The 26,271-nt window shown below is 45.1% G+C and overlaps 1 protein-coding gene across 1 annotated transcript in view; it reads right to left on the reverse strand.

The window, feature by feature from the left end:
• Nucleotides 1-3,616: 3,616 nt before the first annotated feature.
• Nucleotides 3,617-26,271, reverse strand: part of LOC311119445 (V-set and transmembrane domain-containing protein 4-like) — a 48,417-nt gene continuing 25,762 nt past the window's right edge. Inside the window, exons 3-8 of the mRNA XM_084157743.1 lie at nucleotides 6,482-6,532; nucleotides 6,221-6,331; nucleotides 6,017-6,050; nucleotides 5,660-5,799; nucleotides 5,265-5,338; nucleotides 3,617-4,465 (exon numbers count right to left, since the gene is read on the reverse strand). Coding sequence (XP_084013869.1) covers nucleotides 4,286-4,465; nucleotides 5,265-5,338; nucleotides 5,660-5,799; nucleotides 6,017-6,050; nucleotides 6,221-6,331; nucleotides 6,482-6,532 — 590 coding nt within the window. The 3' untranslated portion in view covers nucleotides 3,617-4,285. The remainder of the gene's footprint in view (nucleotides 4,466-5,264; nucleotides 5,339-5,659; nucleotides 5,800-6,016; nucleotides 6,051-6,220; nucleotides 6,332-6,481; nucleotides 6,533-26,271) is intronic.

Consider the following 26,271-nt stretch of genomic DNA (forward strand, 5'->3'; position numbering starts at 1 on the left):
GGAAACATTGCCTGTAAATGTCAATTGTGCTATAATGCGCATCTTCCGCGGTCCAGATTGAATCTAGTCCTGAGTGTTTGTTTGTTGTCAGGGGGATTGGTCTGTGTCTGGTGTGTGTTCCCCATTCAAACCACAGGCATGACCCTAACCCACAACAGACTACCAATACTGCTCTGCTTTCGTATTAGACAAACCACACATGATCAGAGGCCCACAACAACAATACAGTATAACAACAATAATACCCTACAGAGGAGACCAGCAAATATGGCAAGGCTACGATGTAACATTGTTGAGTGGTTGTTGAGAGCAATTCCTTCGTCTTTCTCTCTCTTGCTTCCTAAAAGAGAAAAGGGTAGCTACAGATACCCATTAATGTGCTGTGACCATCCTAAGAGCTAGGGTCTCTCTCTCTCGCTCTCTTCCCCTCCATATAGGAATCTGGGTCTGAAACATACCATACTGCTTATAAACAGGCCACTCAACAGGAAATGTTGAAAATCTCAAACTCAGCTCTCTCTCCATCTTTCCCCCTCTCCCCATCTCTCCCTCCATGTCACGATCGTTATAATGAGTGGACCAAGGCGCAGCGTGATATGCGTACACGTGAAGTCCTCGGTCATGAACACAAACCAACACGGAACAAGATCCCACGAATCACAAGTGCACCAAAGGCTGCCTAAGTATGGTTCCCAATCAGAGACAACAAGCAACAGCTGATTCTCGTTGCCTCTGATTGAGAACCACCCCGGCCAACATAGAGACACATAACCTAGAACAGAACATAGGAAACGAAACATAGACACTACACAAAGAAACTAACACCCTGGTTCAACATACAAGAGTCCCCAGAGCCAGGGCGTGACAGTACCCCCCCCCCCAAAGGCGCGGACTGCGACCGCGCCAACATAAACCCAACAGGGGAGGGGCCGGGTGGGCATTCCACCTCGGAGGCGGATCCGGCTCCGGGCGTGACCACCACCCTCTAACAACCCCCCCGTAGCGCCCCTGGTCTGGTCTGGCCCCGCTGGCTGGAGCTGGACTGGACATCGGTGGAGCGGATTGCTTAGGCTCCGGTGTGGAGCAGCTGACCGGTACCTGACCAGGCACCTGTGAAACAGGCACGGGCTGTGCCGGACTGACGACGAACACCACAGGCTTGGTGCGGGGAAAAGGAATGGGACGGACTGGGCTGACGACGTGCACCACTGACTTGGTGCGGGGAGCAGGAACGGGCCGGACCGGGCTGACGATGCGCACCACTGGCTTGGTGCGGGGAGCAGGAATGGGCCGGACCGGGCTGACGACGCGCACCACTGGCTTGGTGCGGGGAGCAGGAATGGGCCGGACCGGGCTGACGACGCGCACCACTGGCTTGGTGCGGGGAGCAGGAACAGGCCGGGCCGGGCTGGCGACGCGCACCACAGGCTTGGTGCGGGGAGCAGGAACAGGCCGGACCGGGCTGGCTACGCGCACCACAGGCTTGGTGCGAGGGGCAGGAACAGGCCGGGCCGGGCTGGCAACGCGCACCACAGGCTTGGTGCGAGGGGCAGGAACAGGCCAGGCCGGGCTGGCGACGCGCACCACAGGCTTGGTGCGAGGGGCAGGAACAGGCCGGACCGGGCTGGCGACGCGCACCACAGGCTTGGTGCGGGGAGCAGGAACAGGCCGGGCCGGGCTGGCGACGCGCACCACAGGCTTGGTGCGAGGGGCAGGAACAGGCCGGACCGGGCTGGCGACGCGCACCACAGGCTTGGTGCGGGGAGCAGGAACAGGCCGGACCGGGCTGTGGAGACGGACTGGAGGTCTGGAGCGAAGAGCTGACACAACCCGTCCTGGCTGAATGCCTATTTTTTCACACTCTGTGTGAGGCATCAGCACAGGACGTACAGGGCTGTGTACTCGTACTGGCACTACAGCACGTGACACTGGTGCAGGATATCCGGGACCGAGGAGGGGTACTGGAGGCCACGAGCGTTGAGCCGGCACACTCCGTCCTGTCTGCATGCCCACCTTAGCACGACACGTGCGTAGTGCTCGCACAGGACGTACCGGACTGTGCCGGACCACTCGTGGCACAGTACGCAGCTCCGCATACCTCGGAACCTGCCCAGTCTCACGCTGCCTAGCCTGAGTATGGGGAGTTGGCTCTGCTCTACCTCTAGGCTCCGCCAACCTCCCTTCCAGCCCCCCAAACCCGGTGGCCTCCTCTCCTAATCCCCAAACTCGCCCTGTAGCTGCCTCCAGCAGCCCCGTCGTCCATGCCGTGTGCCCCCCCCCCCCCCCCCCCCCCAGAAATGTATTGCGGTTGCCTCTTGCGTGTCCGACGTCGACCCGGTTGGCGCCGCTGCTCCTCTCTATGGCGCGCCTCCACCGTCTCCTCCCACGGACGGCGATCCATTCCGGCCTGGATATCACTTGTCATGTCCCCACAATGTTAACACAACCTATATAAATATGTTAGGAACTATTAAATACCATAAAAACAATATTCTGTGAGCATTCTTGTAACATCAGGTGAATGTTTTTTTGCACCCTAAAATAAACATTGTATAATCATCCGCACAACGGGACAGTTTTGGAGTTTTGGCAACACATATTTTGTGATGTCACCACAATATTCCCACCAGACTGTTCCCACAACCTAATGAAACATTCTGGGAACCTTTTAAAGAACAGATTAAATGAGTTCTGGGAAAGTTCTTGCAACGTCAAGCGAATGTCTTATACAAACACTACTGTTATGAGAACATTTGCCGCAACCTAACGAATGTTCTGGGAACTTTTACAGAACTAATTTTGGTTTGCTGGGCTCTGTCTTTAACCTTTGAGCGTGATGCTAATTGTGCTAAGTGCAGTGGCTTAATAGACTGGAAAATAGTCCCATAACTCTCCCATAGAGCCAGCTATGACCTTCTCGGAGACAACAGTCCACGGCCGTTCTCTCTCCTCCACTGGCTTTATGATATTAAATGTCACACCGTTGGGTTCCTCAGAATAATTAAATCAAATAAATTATAGCACCTAGGCAGAACCATCTTGTAGTCTAACCCAATTATTGTGCACTGTAAAGCTAATTATTAAGCATGATTACAATTAGTTTAATTTGAATAAATGTTCCCATTAGAGGGTTCATCCCAGTCACTGACCACCTCCTCCTCCTTCATATCTCTCTTCTCGCTCTCTGCCCCCACTTTCTCTCTCTTGTTCTCTCCATCCATCCCATCACTCCATCCATCCTTCACAATCTGACCTTCACAAAATGGCCTTCTCCTTCACCCCTTGTGGGCAGTAGAGCGTGGAACCTCTTACCTCCGGGATGACTCACATTTGTTTATGTCTGTGGTGTTTATGACTGGGGTGTGTTGTTGAAAATCTAGAACGTAGACTGAAAATGAGGAGTGCTGCTGTGCTTAAGTAAGATGTCTGTCTTTCTGTCCCATGAGATCTGTGTCTATGAGCTATTTCTAGTGTTTAGCCTTAGATTTTCTACCACATATTCTCAGTAGCCCTACTGTAGTGATAGAACTGCATTTGATTATCCTGATATTTGTTCATGCATTAATAGATGTGAGTCTATATGCTTAAGAGAGTCTAAAGGCCATGGACAGTTGTTTATGAACTCAAACAGTTATGTTCTTTATTGAAACAGGATACACATTTTAAAAGAAGGACGATATATGTATTTCAGGTTAAATTCAGTTATAAAATGATTTACACAACAATTTATATATGAAACATCTCCACAATTGTTAGATACATTAGTAGCCTATTTACAAATTTCAACATTAAACAGAGTTCCAATGCTTTCTGCCTTAGCCAACTTGTTGTCTTGCCAATATGTTTGCAAGGTAATGATATACAGTAGCTAGCATGTAGCTAGCATTGTTGAATGCAGAAACCATTATTTTACACACATCTCTAACAGAAAATCTGACACCTAAACAAAACAACCAGCGATGCAAGCAAACAACACACAAAACCACATAGATATTTAATCAATAGAGTCAAGGTGTGAAGCAGATTTTTCTTGTTTATCTCGTTGAGTCCGCTGAAATAATACGGGATTTGTTTAATGGATGTGGTTCAGTGAACTATGCTCTTGCCGGAAACCTCGAAGGTTCGTAGCTTGTGCCAAAACTTGCGCTCAGCAAGCTAACACAGTCTTGTGGCGCACATCAAAGGCCAAAAGGTCTATGTACTGTATCTTGCCAGGTCGCCTACACAAAAGTATATTTTCAAACTCAAAGTTCTTTCCTGGTTAAATAAAGGTTAAATAAGACATCTACAGCGGTTTCTCCCGGAATAGGATCTGGGCGTAGACCGTGTCAGAGCTGGAAGGGCTGGAGGCTAGAGGCTCAAGGATGGAGAGAGAAGACAGAGAGGAGGAGGAGTGGGGTTCAGGCCTGGGTCGTACTAGCTCCAACTCTGCATACGTCAGGCTGTCCTCCTCACAGACACTCGACTGGAAGAGAGGAGAGGAGTGGAGAGGGAGAGCTAAAGGTTGACATAGTTATAACCTCTCTCCCTATCATTTGCTGTCATTGAAGGTATTTGTTTTATAACAGGAGAACATTTGGTATTACAGGAGAACAGTCTGTGTAGTGGAAGAACTGGACAGGGATCTAAGGAGGGGGAATTTTGTGTAATGGTAGATCATTCGGTATAAAAGGACCTCTATCCCATGTCCTCAGATCCCCTTCCAGTCACACTAATCCAATCAGCAATCTGCGGCAAGCGACTCATTCACGTCCTGGCCAATCAAATTCAGACCAGGTGAATTACAGCCAATTAGAGCTTGGCTGGACCTCAACAACAATACCCTTTGCTACCAACAGATTGAAAAATTATTGGTGATCCTCCTATTTTTTGGTTGTGGTCAATATTTTTATGATAATTTTACAGTCAATGTAATGAAGACACAGCAGACTAAATAAATAATTGTGTTTGGGAAGCAATAAAAGCGACTAGAGGCTCATAACAGGAGGACAGAACAGCAATAATAACAGAAGAGAACACACACAACAGCCCTCTGAGACCAGCTCTAGAACTACCTTCTTAGCTTCTACGCCCAATAACTCAACAGAAAAATATAGGAAAATGAGCTTTTTCAAATGTAAACCTTATACAATTTGTAACAAAAAGATTAAACACAGAAATTTGTAATAAAGGATATGACTCAATAGGCAGAAATCCTGTAATGTAATAAATAATATAACATTATTAATGTGTTGTAATGGGCTGAGGGTGTGGGTGAACAATACCCTAACCAGCCTCCTGGGCTGGCACTTTAAGCGTAGAGGCTTCCTGGGTCTCTGTCTCTCTGCAGCTACAGGCACTGGAACAGAATAACATGATTGATTTCTACTAGGTCGAAACTGTAGTAGGTATTCTATGTTCTTGTTTATCTAGGATGATCTATCTATTCTCATAGAAATACTAGAATGGACATGGACAATGGTCAATGTTCTGTGCTGGTTGCGGACCGGCGGCCAGTTTGGGCATAGCCATGAATGTATTCATGGCTATGCCATGGTCTGAAGGGGTTTGACCATGTCAAATTGCCATGGTCTGAAGGGGTTTCCCCGTTCTAGTTATTATATTTGTATGCATATACTACTGTTGTGAGGTCATTCTAGAGTACATAGATGTATTGTACCTTTCTCTGGTATGTGTGGCGGTGTCTCCTCTGGTTCTCTGGGTGTGTCTCTCCTGCGTGCTTTGTGTCTCTTCTCCTTCCTGTGGATTCCAGGAGACGAGCTGGAGGAGCTCACTGAACTGGTCACCGTCTCTCCAGAGCTGGGGTTACACAGGAACAGCAGGGGTTAACATTAATGGGTGTTTAAGCAGCAACGCCCGTCAATCACCCTTGTAAGATATAACAGTTATTTTAGAAAGACGTAACTTTGGAAGTTGCCTAAATTATATTATTCTATGATCTTCCAAGTTATCTACAGTATTAATGTGAGTTTTAGCTATTGATCATGGAGTCTATGAATGAATGGTAAAGACTTACCTGCTGTCTGGACACTTGACCAGGTAGTAACTGGCTGTAGAGAAGAGAAGTCAGAGTTCGGGGTTAACACTGATGGTACAGCATTACTATGAAACACTGTTTCTTTCTGTAAGCCAGGCACACAACGCTATGAAACACAAGTGACGGGGAAGAAAAGGTGTAAGTGTAATTCCTGTTAACCTTTGAGTTTGTGTGTGTGTGTACCTTTTTTGAGTGTATGACGTGTATGCAGGTACTGGCAGGTGAGGACAAGCGTGAACAGGAAGATGGAGAGCAGTCCCAAGGAGCAGAGGAGCACTGCACACAAGTACACATCTGGAACACACACAATCGTTTTACTATCAAAGATAACACATCTGGAAGAGTAAGACAGGCACAGGAATGTAATGTTTTGATTCCAGGGTGGCTGATGTTGTCAATACAGGACTATGATCAGCTGAGTAAAGAGGCATGAGAAAACTCTACCTCCAAATAGACGCCACACTCCCTCATCGCTCCTGTCCAGTGGGATGTGCACTGACATAAAAAGACAACATTGGATACAGTAAGTGAAAAATCAGTAGACATGGGTAATATAAATGTCAAATACTTTTGGTTATTTTACTGCTGCTCTTTATTTATTTTTCTTAAAACTGCATTGTTGGTTAAGGGCTTGTAAGTAAGCATTTCACTGTAAGGTCTGCACCTGTTGTATTCTGCGCACGTGACAAATACAATTTGATTTGATTTAGGTGTGCTTCATTTTACTCACCAGTGTGCAAGGTGGGCAGAGTTAGCACTTTTTGAGACTTTTCAATTGGTTTCATTTGACTTGGAAAGCTAAATCAAGTGCACCTGAAGTTTTTGACATACTATTTTGTGTAGTGTATGTATTTGACCCAGGTCTGAACATTAACATTTCATCTAATGTAGTCTAAGAAACTCAATGAAAAGAGTAGAGTACAGTGTTTGCTGAAGACAGAGGAAAACTGAAATATGTATGGTAGTGAAATGGTACATTCTTTGTGTGCATTCACCCATGGCAGCAGACAGACTCCCTCAGTGGTTTACAGAAATACACTGAAATGCACCCAGGCCCAGACCGCCGTCAGACTGAGGCAGGGCATGCCAAACCCACACGCCCCCACAAACAGGGCTGGCTCTCTTCCTGTCCCTGGAGAGTGAGGGTGTTCCCCCATCTACAAGTGTACTGAGCTTGTGTGGGCGTGCGCATATGAGTGTGTGCATGAATATGAACGTTTGTGGATATGAGTGTGCCTGATAAGGCTTCAGTATGGGCCAAGGGCATTTAGGAGAAGAGAGGAGAGGAGTGAGATTGAGGAGAGATGGAGGATAGACAAAGGAGAGGAGAGATGAGAGGTGTTCTACATACTTAGCCTCTGAACCTGTAAATGGGATTTTAATATGCCTCTTTAACACAGGGAGTGATACAACATTAATACTGACTCACTTCAGTTAACCTGAGATGCCTTTCTATTCTTACCACCCATATAGCATGTCTGCTCCAGGTACATTGAGATAATGCTGTCATGTTTACAATTTTACCTAAATATTGACATTTAGAGTATCTCAGTAATAGTTAGTGATATACTGTAGAGATAGAGAGCATACAGCTGTGTTTGACTGAACAGAGGCTAACCTTGCTGATAACTGAAGTGATGGGGAGGTGAGGTACAGGCTTCTCAGTGAGGTGCTCACACAGACACAGACACACACACACAGTACTAAACATTTACGTTTGAGCATCTTGAAGAACGTTCTGGCCTTAATGGCCATGTACTCTTATAATTTCCACCCAGCACAGCCAGAAGAGGACTGGCCACCCCTCAGAGCCTGGTTCCTCGTTAGGTTTCTTCCTAGGTTCCTGCCTTTCTAGGGAGTTTTTCCTAGCCACCGTGCTTCTACATCTGCATTGCTTGCTGTTTTGGGTTTTAGGCTGGGTTTCTGTTTAAGCACTTTGTGACATCTGCTGATATAAAAAGAGCTTTATAAATACATTTGATTTATTGATTGACATGGGCCTTGTCCGAAATCTGTCTTGCCTACTACTTTCTAAAACTACATACTGTGTACTTATCATACTACATACTATTTACAACGTACTGTTTAGTAAAACTGTATGTAGTAAGGAACAAATATCAACATACTAGGCTCACCTATACTGAGGATGCATAATCTAATACGCAATTGCATTGTTTCCCGCCATTCGTTCATTTTGGTACTGTGCATACCCTTATCTGATTATCAGCTGATAATCAGCTGTTGTCAAACACACATGGATCTGAAAAGACGATTCTCTTCATCAATAGCGTGCAGCGAATTCTACAAGATGAAAAGCCGAAATGATTATGAAGTCCTGGCATTGAAAGCATACTACATTTTCGAAATATCACATGGGCTACTATAAAACGTTCTATTTTCGCATACCCAATCAGCGTACTATTTAGAACGCAAGTACTGGTATTCTGACACAGCCATGGCTTTCAGCTGTTTCTACTAGTCCTATAGCTTCTAGATCAGACAGATGTGCATTAAGAATATAAAAGCATTTGCTGTAGTCAAAAGGCAGTTGAGAGATTGGATGTAACAGCACCAATGATGTCATATAAACATACTGAATGAAAGATTATGTTCATGTCTATGAACAGCACTGACTGTTCTCCGCGACCTAGTTAAAAAGAGCAGAAGTCAGCATTTGGCTGTAGACAGTGGTCTGGGTTGAGTGTGTGGGCGAGAGTTGGCCATCTCTCTACTTGCTACAGCATCTCTGCTCTGACTGGTTTGGGTTAGGGTTAAGTGTGTGGGCAAGAGTTGGCTATCTGGTATAGCATCTTTGTTCCGAGGTGAGTGAGTGACCTCTCAGCAGGGTGTAGTCTTTGTTTTCTGACTGAAAGGGACTGAGTTGAACAGTCAACTACACTTCATGTCCTCCTCTCTCTCTCTTCTCTCCCCCCTCTCTCTTTCTCTCTCTCTTTCTTTCTCTCTCCCCCTCTCTCTCTCGATCTTCCGTCAGACTGTCTTGTGTGTGTGTGTGTGTGTGTGTGTGTCTCTTCAGTAAGTACATGTCTGAGATACCAGAGGTTTATTGGTTCCTCCAGCAGGGCAGAGCTCTGGTCCCGGTTTCCCAAAAACATCTTAAGGCTAAGTTCATCGTTAAAATCTGCGTAGAAGCATTGTTATTAACATTGCACTTGAAAACGCTTGTAATCTAACACTTGCTTCAGACCACTCGTAGAAAAGCTAAGTGCGTCGTTAGATGCTTTTTTTTTACCCCCCCGCTTCACTTTATACACAGAAGATCTCTGCTAAACATAGAATCACATGGTTTATCCATCTCTATGTGAACGATGATAACTTAAGAGCAAAGTTAACTACAAATACAAAGTTGCCAATGTATTTGCAATTGATACAAACAAGCGACATAAAAATATGCTTAAAATGAAAACAGAAATGACCGCATTCAAATAGAAAGAGTGAACTATAGGCCTATTCTAATCAATTTAGTTCTATTTTTTTTATTATTATTTGTAGGCTATTGTCTATATTTGTCTCAATATATTTTATGATGTGTAGCCTAACATGTGCGCAATGATGTGCCAAATCTGTGATTTTGTGCATTTTCATTGGGTAAGCATTATAATAAGCCGCCTCAATATTTAGGTGGTAATATCTCTGTAGGAGCTGATCCGTTGTCAGTATTGTGAAATAATTATTATGTTAAGGAAAGATTTGAATGGAGAAAGCTGATCCGTGAGCAGCGCTCCCTTTCTTTCGATCCTACTGTATAAGTATTGACACATGCTCCAATGACGCACTTAGCGATCATTCTCTTTGCGTGGTGTTTTGGGAAACGCATGTTACATATTTGGCTGTTGTAGGAAATATGCATCGTTAAAACACTCGTAAGCCTAAGTTCCATCGCTATCGGGAAACCGTGCCCAGGGCATTTTTTCATGCCACGATCAACTCATCCTGCTGTGTTGAGAATCCAGGGTCATATTCATTGGGCACTAAACAGAGAAAAACAACCTTACTGAAACAGGGAGGGACTACCTGAAGTTATCCAATAAGACACATTCATTTTCCATTGCAAAATGTTTTGCTAAGTTTCAAGTTTTATTTTTTGTACAGAATACACATGGTATACACTGTCCAACTAAATGCTTCCTTGCAGGTTCCTACTTGACAATGCAACAACAATAAGAAATAATAAAAGATAAGAATACGAACATAAAGTAAATGGCTCAGTAGAATAGAATAATCATTTTAGCTTAAGTATAATACAGGAAGGCACAATTTTAGTCCAATATTTACACATGTTTTGGGGAAGGGGGATTGGGGGGCAAGTATTTAAAATGTGCAGTATTTAGCAATAATAATAATAAGGTTTGCCGTAATGAATATAACCCCAGTCTAAATGAGTTTGCCTGGGGATCCAGGACCCAAGTGCAAAAACAAGCTAGCTGTCACACCAGCCTTCGCTTTGGCTCACCCTCCTGTCCAGCTCAGGCGTCGCCGGCCTTCTAGCTGCTGCCGAACCTACTTCTGGCAAACGCCCTTCACTCATCAACCCTCTATGGTGCTTAAATAAATTCAGTAGTTCTAAACCTGTGACTGCCTCCTGCCTACTCCTCTCTACACCAGTGACAGAATGACCGACCTGAGAAAACTGGAAGCAGCAGGACATCCCGACCTCTCCGCTGTAGGAGCGAAGCTCCGCCACCACGACTCGTGCCTGGAGCGCTTCGGGACTGCCATGGACGAGGTACTCCGGGCCGTACGCCAACTGCAGTCTACACCACCACCTTCCCAGCTCCCCGCGGTCGTTCTAGCCAACCCACCACCATCTACATCACCCGGTCCGATCAGCAACGTCCACCTGCCCTTCCCGGAGCGGATTGACGGCACCCCAGCTCACTGTAGGGGGTTTCTCCTGCAGTGTGACCTCCACCTTGCCCGTCATGCCGGGACGGCCTCCGAGATGAACAAGGTGGCCTTGGTGATCTCGGTGCTGACAGCCCGGGCTCTGGAGAGGGCGCACGCCGTCTGGGAGAGGGACGGTCCAGAAGTGCAGTCCTATGAGCGCTTCACCCAACAGAGGGCCGAGAGAGAGGTGAGCGTCTCCTCCGTCTACGCCAGGGGTCCAGGACAGCGTCGGAGTACACTCTGGATTTCCGGACGGTGGCTGCGTCCACTGGCTGGAACGACCAGGCCCTGTTGACGGTTTTACGCAGCGGGCTACAGGCGGACATCCAGACCGAGCTGGCCTGTCGCGATGAGTACATCATGCTGGACTAGTTCATCGCCATGGCCATCCGCCTGGATAATCTCCTGCGTGCCCGTCGTCGCCCATCCCGAGGGTTCGGGTCTCTCCTAGGAACCTCCAGTGAGACTGAGCCCATGGAGGTGGGCACAACGCACCTTCCCCCTGCGGAACGTCAACGCCGCCGCCAACAGGGTCTCTGCTCCTACTATCGGAACACCCCTGGAACACCTGTCCCAGAAGGAGAACCAGGCGAGGAAGCGACAGACCGAGTAGCGCTCCTGCACCTCCCAGCCCGTCCTCCTCCCTGTCACCTTCCCTGACTATCCTGGTCCCCCACTGAGTCCTTCCCTAGTGGAGTCAGGTGCTGCAGGCAATTTCCTAGACCGGTCAGTGGCCTTATCATTACCCATTCCTCTAGTCCCTTTACAACCCCCTATCCTAGTCCATGCTCTAGACAACTGTCCACTAGGATCAGGACTGGTGCACCAGACCACGATTCCCATTTCCCTCAGTTATCACAACCACCATGAACGCAGCACTTTCCTCACCTTAGACTCTCCTGCACACCCCGTAGTTTTAGGTTTCCCCTTGCTAGAGTTGCATAACCCCAGTATATCCTGGACAGAGAGGAGGTTGTTTGGTTGGTTGCAGGATTGTCAGGGGAGGTGTCTCTCTGTGCCACCTCCGTGGAAAGTCCGGACCAGGCCACCCACGCCCCTATCCCGGAGGAATATCGGGACCTACAGGTGGCCTTTTCGAAGACTTGTGCCACGTGCCTGCCCCCTCATCACCCATGGGACTGCACTATCGACCTACTGCCTGGTTCTACCCTCCCACAGTGGCACATCTACCCTCTTTCGCATGCAGAGACCAAAGCCATGGAGGCCTACGTCCAGGAGGCGCTGGCCCAAGGATTCATCCGTCCGTCCACCTCTCCGGCCTCCTCCAGCTTATTTTTCGTGAAGTAGAAGGACGGAGGTCTCCGCCCCTGTATCGATTACCGGACACTGAATAAGGCTACTGTTAAATTCAGTTATCCCCTGCCTCTCATACCCACTGTGATCGAACAGATGCACGGTGCTATGTACTTTACTAAATTGGTTTTACGCAGTGCCTACAACCTGGTGCGCATCAAAGAGGGGGATGAATGGAAGACCGCCTTCAGCAACAGCACCGGGCACTACGAATACAGGGTAATGCCCTACGGCCTGACAATTGCACCCTCAGTGTTTCAATCATTCGTTAACAAGGTGTTTAGAGACATGTTGGGTCGCTGTGTAGGGGTGTACACAGACGACATCTTGGTGTACTACACTACACGCGAGCAACATGTCTCTCATGTCAGGTTCGTTTTGGAGTGGCTGAAAGGGCATCACCTGTACGTCAAGGTGGAGAAGTGCCTTTTCTTTCAGCAGGCGTTCTCCTTCCTGCACTATCGGATATCCACCACGGGAGTGGAGATGGAAGAGCAGAGGGTCAGTGCAGTACGGTCGTGGCCTGTTCCGTCCAACATCAAGGCGGTGCATCGTTTCCTTGGTTTTGCCAACTATTTCAGGCGCTTCATTAGGGGTTTCAGCACAGTGGTGGCCCCTCTCACCTCCCTAGTGAAGGTAGGTCCTCGACAGCTGCGCTGGACCAACGAAGCATTCCGTGCACTCAAGGAACTCATGCACCTGTTCTGGCTCACCCTGACCCGTCTCTACCCTTCATCGTGGAGGTGGACGCCTCCGAGGTTGGAGTAGGGGCAGTTCTCTCCCAAAGCACTGGAACGCCGCCTAAACTCCATCCATGTGCCTTCTACTCACAGAAGCTGTCTCCCGCGTTGCGGAATTACGACGTGGGGGATCGTGAGTTGTTGGCCGTCAAGAATGCGCTGAAAGCATGGCAGCACTGACTGGAGGGTGCTAAACACCCATTCCTTGTCTGGACGGACCACTGGAACTTGGAGTACATACGAGTAGCGAAAAGGCTGAACCCGTGTCAGGCCAGGTGGGCACTATTCTTGGCCAGGTTTGACTTTACCCTCTCCTACCAGCCGGGATCAAAGAACGTTAAGGCCGATGCGTTGTCCCGGGTGCATGACACAGAGGATCGTAGGAAGAAAGTGACACCCATTATTCCCCTGTCCCGCATTGTGGCTCCTGTGGTGTGGAATGTGGACGCGGACATCCGTCGAGCCCTACGACAGGAGCCCTCACCTGCCCACTGTCCCGAGGGATGTATCTACGTGCCCTCTGATGTGCGGGACCGTCTCCTCGCCTGGGCACACACAGCACCTGTGTCGGGGCACCCGGGTATAGCCTGTACTATCGACTGTCTCTCCGCCAAGTACTGGTGGCCCACCTTGGCCCGGGACGTCCTGGTTTATGTCTCTTCCTGCTCCACCTGCGCACAGAGCAAGACACCTAGACACCTCCCCCATGGCAATCTCCACCCGCTGCCGGATCCACAACGACCCTGGTCCCATCTCTCCGTGGACTTTGTCACAGACCTACCCCCTCGAAGGGGCACACCACCATCTTGGTCGTTGTGGACCGGTTTTCCAAAGCATTTCATTTGATTCTTCTGCCTGGTTTCCTTATGGCCCTGCAGACCGCGGAGGCTCTCTTCTCTGACGTCTTCCGGCACTACGGGATCCCTGAGGACATCGTGTCTGACCGTGGTCCTCAGTCCACCTCCAGTGCCTGGAAGGCCTTCATGGAATGACTGGGGGTCACGGTCAGCCTCACCTCCGAGTATCGTCCCCAATCTAATGGAAAGGTGGAAAGGGTAAATCAGGAACTGGGTAAGTACCTTCGTAGTTACTGTCAGGACCGGCCGGGGGATTGGGCTGCGTTTCTACCTTGGGCAGAATACGCACCAAACTCCCTCCGTCACTCCTCCACTAACCTCAAACCCTTTCATTGTGTTCTAGGCTATCAGCTGGCCCTGGCACCAGAGTCAGATCAAGGCTCCTGCAGTGGACGATTGGTTCCGGTGAGCCGAGGAGGTATGGAACACAGCGCACACCTGTCTCCAGCGCGTCGTCCTCCGGCAGAAGGCGCAGGCCGATCGTCACTGCAGTGTGGCCCCGGTCTTTCACCACAGTGACAGGGTCTAGCTTTCTAGGACTTGCCCCTCCGCCTGCCCTGCCGGAAGCTGAGCCCGCGGTTTGTGGGGCCGTTCAAAGTCCTGAGGAGAGTAAATGAGGTGACGTACATATTACAGCTCCCTGTCAATTATCATATCTCACCCTCATTTCATGTATCTCTCCTCAGGCCAGTGGCAGCTGGTCCCTTGGCTAGCGCTGGACCCAACGATGCACCTCCCACTCCCTTGGACGTCGAGGGGGCCCCGGCGTACTCCGTCCGCAGCCTGTTGGACTCACGGCGTCGTGGGGGCTTCTCCAGTAACTGGTCGACTGGGAGGGGTACTGTCCCGAAGAGCGGTGCTGGGTTCCGCCGCGGGACGTCCTGGATCGTTCTCTCTCATTTGGAACTTCCACAGGCTTCGTCCCTACCGACCCACACCGTGTCTCCGGGGTCGTCCCCAAGGTCGCCGGCACCCCGCTGCTCCCTCGGCGGAGGGAGGGGGGGGGGGGGGGGTACTGTCACACCAGCCTTCGCTTTGGCTCCCCCTCATGTCCAGCTCAGGCCTTCGGCGTCGCTGGCCTTCTAGCTGCTGCCAAACCTACTGCTGGCAAACGGCCTTCACTCATCAACCCCGGACTGGTCTTGTCATCGTTACACACACCTGGTTCCAATCTCCACTCTAACACTGTATATATACTCCCTCTGCCATTTGTCTTTGTCGGTCATTGTAAATGTTACTTTTTTTCCTGAGAGGAATCTCTCCTAGTATTTCCTGAGTCCTTTATATTTTGCACTTTGGGTTCGCCTTGTGCCTTTTTGTTCATGAAGATATACACTGCTCAAAAAAATAAAGGGAACACTTAAACAACACAATGTAACTCCAAGTCAATCACACTTCTGTGAAATCAAACTGTCCACTAAGGAAGCAACACTGATTGACAATACATTTCACATGCTGTTGTGCAAATGGAATAGACAACAGGTGGAAATTATAGGCAATTAGCAAGACACCCCCAATAAAGGACTGGTTTTGCAGGTGGTAACCACAGATCACTTCTCAGTTCCTATGCTTCCTGGCTGATGTTTTGGTCTCTTTTGAATGCTGGCGGTGCTTTCACTCTAGTGGTAGCATGAGACGGAGTCTACAACCCACACAAGTGGCTCACGTAGTGCAGCTCATCCAGGATGGCACATCACTGCGAGCTCTGGCAAGAAGGTTTGCTGTGTATGTCAGCGTAGTGTCCAGAGCATGGAGACAGGAGACAGGCCAGTACATCAGGAGACGTGGAGGAGACCGTAGGAGGGCAACAACCCAGCAGCAGGACTGCTACCTCCGCCTTTGTGCAAGGAGGAGCAGGAGGAGCACTGCCAGAGCCCTGCAAAATGACCTCCAGCAGGCCACAAATGTGCATGTGTCTGCTCAAACGGTTAGAAACAGACTCCATGAGGGTGGTATGAGGGCCCGACGTCCACAGGTGGGGGTTGTGCTTACAGCCCAACACCGTGCATGACGTTTGGCATTTGCCAGAGAACACCAAGATTGGCAAATTCGCCACTGGCGCCCTGTGCTCTTCACAGATGAAAGCAGGTTCACACTGAGCACATGTGACAGACGTGACAGAGTCTGGAGACGCCATGGAGAATGTTCTGCTGCCTGCAACATCCTCCAGCATGACCGGTTTGGCGGTGGGTCAGTCATGGTGTGGGGTGGCATTTCTATGGGGGGCCGCACAGCCCTCCATGTGCTCGCCAGAGGTAGCCTGACTGCCATTAGGTACCGAGATGAGATCTTCAGACCCCTTGTGAGACCGTATGCTGGTGAGGTTGGCCCTGGGTTCCTCCTAATGCAAGACAATGCTAGACCTCATGTGGCTGGAGTGTGTCAGCAGTTCCTGCAAGAGGAAGGCATTGATGCTATGGACTGGCCCGCCCATTCCCCAGACCTGAATCCAATTGAGCACATCTGGGACATCATGTCTCGCTCCATCCACCAAAGCCACGTTGCACCACAGACTGTCCAGGAGTTGGCGGATGCTTTAGTCCAGGTCTGGGAGGAGATCCCTCAGGAGACCATCCGCCACCTCATCAGGAGCATGCCCAGGCATTGTAGGGAGGTCATACAAGCACGTGGAGGCCACACACACTACTGAGCCTCATTTTGACTTGTTTTAAGGACATTACATCAAAGTTGGATCAGTCTGTAGTGTGGTTTTCCACTTTAATTTTGAGGGTGACTCCAAATCCAGACCTCCATGGGTTGATAAATTTGATTTCCATTGATCATTTTTGTGTGATTTTGTTGTCAGCATATTCAACTATGTAAAGAAAAAAGTATTTAATAAGATTATTTCATTCTTTCATATCTAGGATGTGTTATTTTAGTGTTCCCTTTATTTTCTTGAGCAGTGTATTTTGAGCATTACAGCATTTGGGTTTCGTCCCGCTTTGATCTATGGTGCTTACATAAATTCAGTAGTTCTAAACCTTTGACTGCCTCCTGCCTACTCCTCTCTACACCAGTGACACTAGCTAGCAGACGTCAGGTAGAATTTATTTGCTAAAAACAAGTGAAAGCTAAATTATAGAATATTTGAATTTGCTGGAAACACAGAAATTCCCTGTAATTCACAAGGAAACACTGAACGGATGGAAGAGATGAGTCTGTCTCTCTGTGAGTCTATCTAACCCCAGTATGCTTCAGGCATTTCCATGTCAAAACAATGAGTTCACACAGCCAAGAGTTGAGAGAATGCCAAGAGTGTGCAAAGCTGTCATCAAGGCAAAGGGTGGCTATTTGAAGAATCTCAAATCTCAAATATATTTTGATTTGTTTAACACATTTTTGTTTACTACATGATTCCATATGTGTTATTTCATAGTGTTGATGTCTTCACTATTATTCTACAATGTACAAAATAGTACAAATAAAGAAAACCCCTTGAATGGTACTGAATATATACAGTACCTTTGGAAAGTATTCAGACCGCTTGACTTTTTCCGCATTTTGTTACGTTCCAGCCTCATTCTAAAATTGATTAAAAAAACAAAAATCCTCAGCAATCTACTCACAATACCCCATAAGCGAAAACAGGTTTTTATAAATATCTGCAAATGTATTAATATATATATATATATATATATATATATATATATATATATAATTCCTAAGTACCTAAGTATTCAGACCCTTTGCTATGAGACTCGAATCCTGTTTCCATTGATCATCCTTGAGATGTTTCTAAAACTTGATTGGAGTCCACCTATGGTAAATTCAATTGAATGGACATGATTCGGAAAGGCACACACCTGTCTATATAAGGTCCCACAGTTGACAGTGTATGTCAGAGCAAAAACAAAGTCATGAGGTCAAAGGAATTGTCCGTAGAGCTCGAGACAGGATTGTGTTAAGGCACAGATCTGGGGAAGGGTACCAAAACATTTCTGCAGCATTGAAGGTCCCCAAGAACACAGTGGCCTCCATCATTCTTAAATGGAAGAAGTTTGGAACCACCAGGACTCTTCCTAGAGCTGGCCGCCTGGCCAAACTGAGCAATCGGGGGAGAAGGGCCTTGGTCAGGGAGGTGACCAAGAACCCGATGGTCACTCAGACAGAGCTCTAGAGTTCCTCTGTGGAGATGGGAGACCCTTCCAGAAGGACAACCATCTCTGCAGCACTCCACCAATCAGGCCTTTATCGTAGAGTGGCCAGAAGGAAGCCACTCTTCAGTAAAAGGCACATGACAGCCTGCTTGGAGTTTGCCAAAAGGCACCTAAAGACTCTCAGACCATGAGAAACAAGATTCTCTGGTCTGATGAAACCAAGATTGAACTCTTTGGCCTGAATGCCAAGCGTCACATCTGGAGGAAACCTGGCTCCATCCCTCTGGTGAAGCATGCTGGTGGCAGCATCATGCTGTGGGGATGTTTTTCAGCGGCAGGGACTGGGAGACTAGTCAGAATCAAGGGAAAGATGAACGGAGCAAAGTACAGAGAGATCCTTGATGAAAACCTGCTCCAGAGCGCTCAGGACCTCAGACTGGGACGAAGGTTCACCTTCCAACAGGACAACAACCCTAAGCACACAGCCAAGACAACGCAGGAGTGGCTTCGGGACAAGTCTCTGAATGTCCTTGAGTGGCCCAGCCAGAGCGAACATCTCTGGAGAGACCTGAAAATAGCTGTGCAGCAACGCTCCCCATCCAACCTGACAGAGCTTGAGAGGATCTGCAGAGAGCAGTGGGAGAAACTCCACCAAATACAGGTGTGCCAAGCTTGTAGCGTCATACCCAAGAAGACTTGATGCTGTAATCGCTGCCAAAGGTGTTTCTACAAAGTACTGAGTAAAGAATACTCATGTAAATGTGATATTTATTTTATTTTATTTTTTATAAATTAGCAAAATTTCTAAAAACCAGTTTTTGCGTTGACATTATGGATTATTTTGTGTATATTGATGATGAAAAAAACGATTTAATTTGTTTTAGAATAAGGCTGTAACGTAACAAAATGTGGAAAAAGTCAAGGGGTCTGAATACTTTCCAAAGGCATGTATTTTTTCAATAAATGTTTTCCTTTTTATTTTCCCCTGACCATACTACCCCTCCCCTAATTGGAGTAAACTAATGGACAACAACACTTAGGCTTCTACTTTCAGCTTATACATACTATATACATTTTACGGACACAATGTATTTGACAATAATTATCTTTTGTTTGTTTTTAGTCCCATCCTTCAGCCACCATTAACCCCTCCCATCTATCTCTGAAGACTATCCAGTTTGATTTATATTTTGTCATGTGCTGTGATGTTTCACAAACGTTCTGAACCGTTCTATTCTCATAGTTTCTACAGATTGTGAATTAAAGATTTAAAAAAAATTGCTAATGGTATTCATATATTATTGATCTATTGACTATGACTTTTCAAATCACCCAGTAGTGCTATCTGCAGAGTTAGTTCCAGGTAAATGTTGCACTTCTTCAACCATTCCTGGACCTGCGACCAAAAACAAGCTACATATGGACAGTAACAAATGATCTAATGATTCGGTCTCATCGCAGCAAAATCTGCAGAGCTGGGATGGTTGTATCCCCCATATAAATGTATATAACATTCTATTGGTTGCAATAATTTTGTATAATAATTTAAATAGAAAAATTATAGGTTTTGAATCCGGCGTTGTTTTGCTTATCAGTTCATAAACTGTGTGCCATGGAATCGGTACATCAAAAATCTCTTCCCAACTATTTTGCAGTCTATGTGGCACAATAGCATTTGTGGTAATGCTGCAATGAGTTGGTTGTAATTTTGGGTAGAGCAGAAATTATGGTTTTTTATCAATTATTATATTTGAGTTTAACCACAATATTTCTTGTATTATTTGTTCTATCTTTTCTGGTGGATTAAACTGAAATTGCAACCAACTTTCTGTCTTGTTTTTTTAAAGAAATGCGATATTTTTGAGATTATTTCATTTTCAAATAACTGAAAGTGAGAGGTTGTAATCTGAATAAAGGGAAAATGGCCATTCTTGAACATGGGTTGAGACATTCTTACTAATCTGCTAGAGAACCAGTTTGGATTCAAGTATAATTTTTGTATGACTGACGCCTTTAGTGAGAGGTCTAATGCTTTAATATTAATAATTTCTGCCCTCCGAATTCATGTTAATTATATATATAGGCCAGTTTAATTTTGTCTGGCTTGCCTTTCCAAATAAAGTTGAATATTTTTTGATCATATAATTTTAAAAAAACAGGTCGTTAGTTGTAGGCAAGACCATAAGCAAATAGGTAAACTGGGATATGACTAAAGAGTTAATCAGGGTGATTTTTCCGCAAATAGACAGGTATTTTCCTTTCCATGGTAGCAAAATCGTATTTATTTTTGCTAACTCTCTATTAAAATGTATTGTAGTGAGATAATTTCTTTCTTTCGGGATATGTATACCGAGTATGTCCACATCACCGTCAGACCATTTTATTGGTAAACTACACGGTAATGTAAAAGTTGTATTTTTTAGTGATCCAATACGTAATATAGTACACTTATCATAATTTGGTTGTAATCCAGAGAGGTTAGAAAAAAGTATCTAGATCCTCTATTAGGCTGTGGAGTGATCCAAATTGTGGATTTAAAAGAAAGCATGAATCATCAGCGTACAATGACACCTTTGTTTTTAAGCCCTTGATTTCTAATCCCTTGATATTATTGTTGGATCTGATTTTAATAGGTAACATTTCGATGGCCATAATAAATAGATATGCCGATAGTGGACAACCTTGTTTTACTCCTCTTGACAGTTTAATACTTTCTGAGAAGTAGCCATTATTTACTATTTTACACCCAGGGTTACTATACATAACTTTAACCCATTTTATAAGAGATTCTCCTAAATGGAAATATTCCAGGCATTTATATATAAATTCCAGTCGTACCTTATCAAAAGCCTTTTCGTAGTCAGCTATGAATACCAAGCCTGGTTTCCCAGATTTTTCATAGTGTTCTATTGTTTCCAGTACTTGCCTTATATTATTTACAATGTATCGTCCATGTAAAAAACCTGTCAATAACCGACAATACCTTTTTTTATTCTATGCGCTATGCATTTTGCATCACAACACTGAAGTATAAGGGGCCTCCAATTATTTTAATCAGCATGATCTTTATATTTACCACTTGGATCCTGTTTCAGTAATAATGAAATCAGACCACCTTCTTAAGTATCTGATAATCTACCATTTTTGTAGGAGTGGTTAAAACATGCTAATAGCGGTCCTCTGAGTATATCAAAAAAAAGGTTTGGTATACCTCCACTGGTATGCCATCCAACCCTGGAGCTTTCCTGGACTTAAAGGCTTTAATTGCATCAATAAATTCCTCCTCTGTAATTTGGCCTTCACATGAGTCTTTCTGTACAGATGTTGATTGTATTTTATTAATAGAAATAAAATCTTGGTTATCTTTGGTTAGTGGAGATGGAGGAGACTGAAAATTAAAACATATGCTTAAAGTACTTTGCTTCCTCTTTCAAAATATAGTTTGGTGAATCATGGGTGACTCCATCATTTGTAACAAGTTTAGTACATTGTTTTTGGTAGCATTTCTATGTTGAAGAGAAAAAAATAATTTGGTGCATTTTTCCCCATATTCCATCCAGTTTGCTTTATTTTCTATAATAGATTACTTTCTTGAATAAGTTCCTCCAGTTCTTTTTGTTTTTTCTCTAACTTATTCTGTGCCTCTATGGTACAGTTTTTTATTGCTATCTATATGTACAATTAGTCCTAACATTTCCTTTATTAATATGGACTCTTTTGACCTAAATTGTTTTTGTTTTAGAGATGAGTACTGAATTGCATGGCCTCTGAAAGGCACATTTAAAGTGTCCCATACAATAAAGGGATCTGCTGTACCTATGTTATGTCATAAAAAGTATATTATAAATTCTTCTGTCCTAGTTAAAAACAAGTTATCATCCAATAGGCTTTGATTAAATGTCCAATATCCTCGCCCACATGGAAATTCTGTAAGAGTAATATATATTGCAACCTCTACAACCACTGTGATTATTATTTGACCCTGCTGGTCATCTATGAACGTTTGAACATCTTGGAGAAAAATCTGGCCTTATTGGCCATGTACTGTTATAATCTCCACCTGGCTCAGCCAGAAGGAGACTGGCCACCCCTCAGAGCCTGGTTCCTCTCTAGGTTTCTTCCTGGGTTTCTGCCTTTCTAGGGAGTTTTTCCTAGCCACGTGCTTCTACATCTGCATTGCTTGCTGTTTGGGGTTTTAGGCTGGGTTTCTGTATAGCACTTTGTGACATCTGCTGATGTAAAAAGGGCTTTATAAATACAATTTGATTGGTTGACTGATATAGGGATAAAGACAGGATCCTTCCTGGCTTGACATGATTGGCTGAGCTAATGGATAATAATGTTGCCCATGAACTTGTTTAGCTAGGAGACAAAAGAGACCCATTCACAAAGAGACCCGTTCATATGTGAAATCTTAAAGAGATGGGTGGGGTTTTAAGAGGGTGTAAATTATGCTGAATGGGCATACACAAAGCAGCATTACTTTCCCATTACTTTATCCAATTGCAAACTGTAAAGAACAGTTTTTGTCAAAAATTACAATAAGCCTAGGATCATGTAACCAGTCACATACAGTTGAAGTCAGAAGTTTACATACACCTTAGCCAAATACAATTAAACTCTGTTTTTCACAATTCCTGAAAATGTAATCCTAGTAAAAATTTCCTGTCTTAGGTCAGTTAGGATCACCACTTTATTTTAAGAATATGAAATGTCAGAATAATAGTAGAGAGAATGATTTATTTCAGCTTTTATTTTTTTCATCACATTCCCAGTGGGTCAAAAGTTTACCTACACTCAATTAGTATTTGGTAGCATTGCCTTTAAATTGTTTAACTTGGGTCAAACGTTTCGGGTAGCCTGCCACAAGCTTCCCACAATAAGTTGGGTGAATTTTGGCCCATTCCTCCTGACAGAGCTGGTGTAACTGAGTCAGGTTTGTAGGCCTCCTTGCTCGCACATGCTTTTTCAGTTCTGCCCACACATTTTCTATAGGATTGAAGTCAGGGCTTTGTGATGGCCACTACAATACCTTGACTTTGTAGTCCTTAAGCCATTTTGCCACAACTTTGTAAGTATGCTTGGGGTCATTGTTCATTTGGAAGACCCATTTGCGACCAAGCTTTAACTTCCTGACTGATGTCTTGAGATGTTACTTCAATATATCCAAACAATTTTCCTTCCTCATGATGCCATCTATTTTGTGAAGTGCACCAGTCCCTCCTGCAGCAAAGCACCCCCACAGCATGATGCTGCCACGCCCGTGCTTCACGGTTGGGAGGGTGTTCTCTTGGCTTGCAAACCACCCCTTTTTCCTCCAAACATAACGATGGTCATTATGGCCAAACAGTTCTATTTTTGTTTCATCAGACCAGAGTACATTTCTCCAAAAAGTATGATCTTTGTCCCCATGTGCAGTTGTAAACCATAGTCTGGCTTTTTTATGGAGGTTTTGGAGCAGTGGCTTCTTCCTTGCTTAGCGGCCTTTCAGGTTATGTCGATATAGGACTCGTTTTACTGTGGATATAGCTGCCTTTGTACCTGTTTCCTCCAGCATCTTCACAAGGTCCTTTGCTGTTGTTCTGGGATTGATTTGCACTTTCAAAGTACGTTCATCTCTAGGAGACAGAACGCGTCTCCTTCCTGAGCGGTATGACGGCTGCGTGGTCCCATGGTGTTTATACTTGCGTACTATTGTTTGTACAGATGAACGTGGTACCTCCAGGCGTTTGGAAATTGCTCCCATGGATGAACCAGACTTGTGGAGGTCTACCATTTTTTTTCTGAGGTCTTGGCTGATTTCTTTTGATTTTCCCATGATGTCAAGCAAAGAGGCAATGAGTTTCAAGGTAGGCCTTGAAATACATCTACAGGTACACCTCCAGTTGACTCAAATGATGTCAATTAGCCTATCAGAAGCTTCTAAAGCCATGACATCATTTTCTGGAATTTTCCAAGCTGTTTAAAGGCACAGTCAACTTAGTGTATGTAAACTTCTGACCCACTGGAATTGTGATACTGTGACTTATAAGTGAAATAATCTGTCTGTAAACAATTGTTGGATAAATTACTTGTGTCATGCACAAAGTAGATGTCCTAACCGACTTGCCAAAACTATAGTTTGTTAACAAGAAATTTGTGGAGTTGTTGAAAAAATGAGTTTTAATGACTCCAACCTAAGTGTATGTAAACTTCCGACTTCAACTGTACGTGTCTCCGTGACAGACAGATGATCCGGTCACCAACATCTGCCAGGCAGCCATTCACCCTGGTGAAGCGGGCCAAGAGGAACCCCATTTCTCAGTGCTGCCACTGGACAACCATCCTCCCACGACCAGGTAAAGCACACATACTCATGCATGCTCACACACATCATACCACTTGCATAAATACACATACAGTGGAGTCCGTAATTATAAAAAATAAAAAATAGTATAATATAACATCAAAGATCCACCACCATATTTTACACTAGGGATGAGGTATTTTCTGCATATGCGTTGTTCTTTTTAAGGCCAAACCCATCATTAGTTTGCATGGCCAAAGAGCTCTATTTTCATGCCATCAGACCACCGCACCACCTGGAGTTTGCTAAACGGCATTGGCATTTGGATTGGAACCGGTGCTATAATCATATGACATGAAAATAGAGGTCTTTGGCCACGTATACCAGCGGTGGGTTTGGCCTTCTGCATTTTCAAAAAATACCTCAAACACCTACTGTAAAATATGGTGGTGGATCTTTGATGTTATGAGGCTATTTTGCTTCCACTGGACCTGGGGCCCTTGTTAAGGTCAACAGCATAATGAACTTTACCCAGTACCAGGACATTCAACATTTTGCAATGGCCAGCTCAGTCTCCGGACTTGAACCACGTTGAAAACCTGTGGTTTGAATTGAAGAGGGCAGTCCATAAGCACAGATGAGGGATAGCAAACATCTGGAAAGATTCTGTATGGAGAAATGGTCTAAGATCCCTCCCAATTTCTTCTCGAATCTCATAAAACATTTTAGAAAAGGCTCAGTGTCGTTATCCTCGCAAGACGAGGATGCTGGAGTATTGAAAACAATCTATTTTTAGATTTTTTATTACACTTTAAACAAAATATCTTTCTCTGAGCCATTGTATTAGTATACAATTATTGAATTATATTACAATATAGCTCTGTATTTTTATTATTTATTTTATAGTCTTTTTTGCTCATCTTTATCAAGGGATCCAATCATTCCGGACCCCACTGTACATACAGGAACACAATATACACAACACTCGATAACCGGGTAATTCAGGTAGACACATTAAAGTATTCAATCCAAGCTAAACTCTCTCTGTCAGGCTGGAAAGAGCTGCTCATTGCCTTGTTCTCTCATCCCTCTGTGTGACGATGAAGGGTGGGTTCCTCCTGGCTAAAGCAGTGCCCACAGCTCTGGTGTGGGCTCCATCTTTGACAGGTCAGAGGTCAGCCCTCACACATGCAGGGCTATTTAGGGTTATTCCATTTGAACTCGGTCAGTTGAAAGTCCCACTTCTTAATTAAAAAAACGACATTTAAAAAAACTATAAATAAAAGTTTTTTTGCCTGTTCCACTGCCTCACTGTCTCTTGTGTTGTGGTCTTCAGGATTCTGACCGAGCTTGTGTCTAAGATGAATGACATTCAGATGGGCAAGACAGAGCTGGGATGCCTCTGAGCCATCATCCTCTTCAGCCCATGTTAACAATTATTTTTCTCCAAATCAAATACATTTTATAAAGCCCTTTTTACATCAGCAGTTGTCACAAAGTGCTTTACAGAGATACCCAGCCAAGAATAAGCAATGCGGAGTCAGAAGCACAGCAGCTAAGAAAAACTCCCTAGAAGGCAGTAACTTGTTTATATGACCCCTTACTAACAGGCCAATTTTTACCACATTCGTGCATACACCTTTTATACCTCCCGTGCTCATGCCGGCATGCCAGGGACAGTGGTAGTAGTGGTGTGCAGATGTGGGTGGGCATCTAATTTAATAAATCCACTGAGAATATACACAATCAAAAATAAATCCATTATTAATTTGTTTATGCAGGTCCTAAGAAACATTATAAGACTAATAAAATGCTTTTTCAAAACAATAGAATAGCACTTTTTTATTTATTTATTAGGCCTATGTTAAGGGCCACAGCCATGGCTGTGCCATCCTAATGAAATCAATAGTTTGTTATTTTGTTCATTAAACAGACAAGACACACCTACCCGATCACAGTCAACACACATATTTTATAGTAAGAATATAATGGAATATAACAGAATAAAATACAACAAATATTTTTACCACAC

Source organism: Coregonus lavaretus, assembly GCF_964263955.1.
Source record: "Coregonus lavaretus genome assembly, chromosome: 1".
Classification (NCBI taxonomy): Eukaryota; Metazoa; Chordata; class Actinopteri; order Salmoniformes; family Salmonidae; genus Coregonus; species Coregonus lavaretus.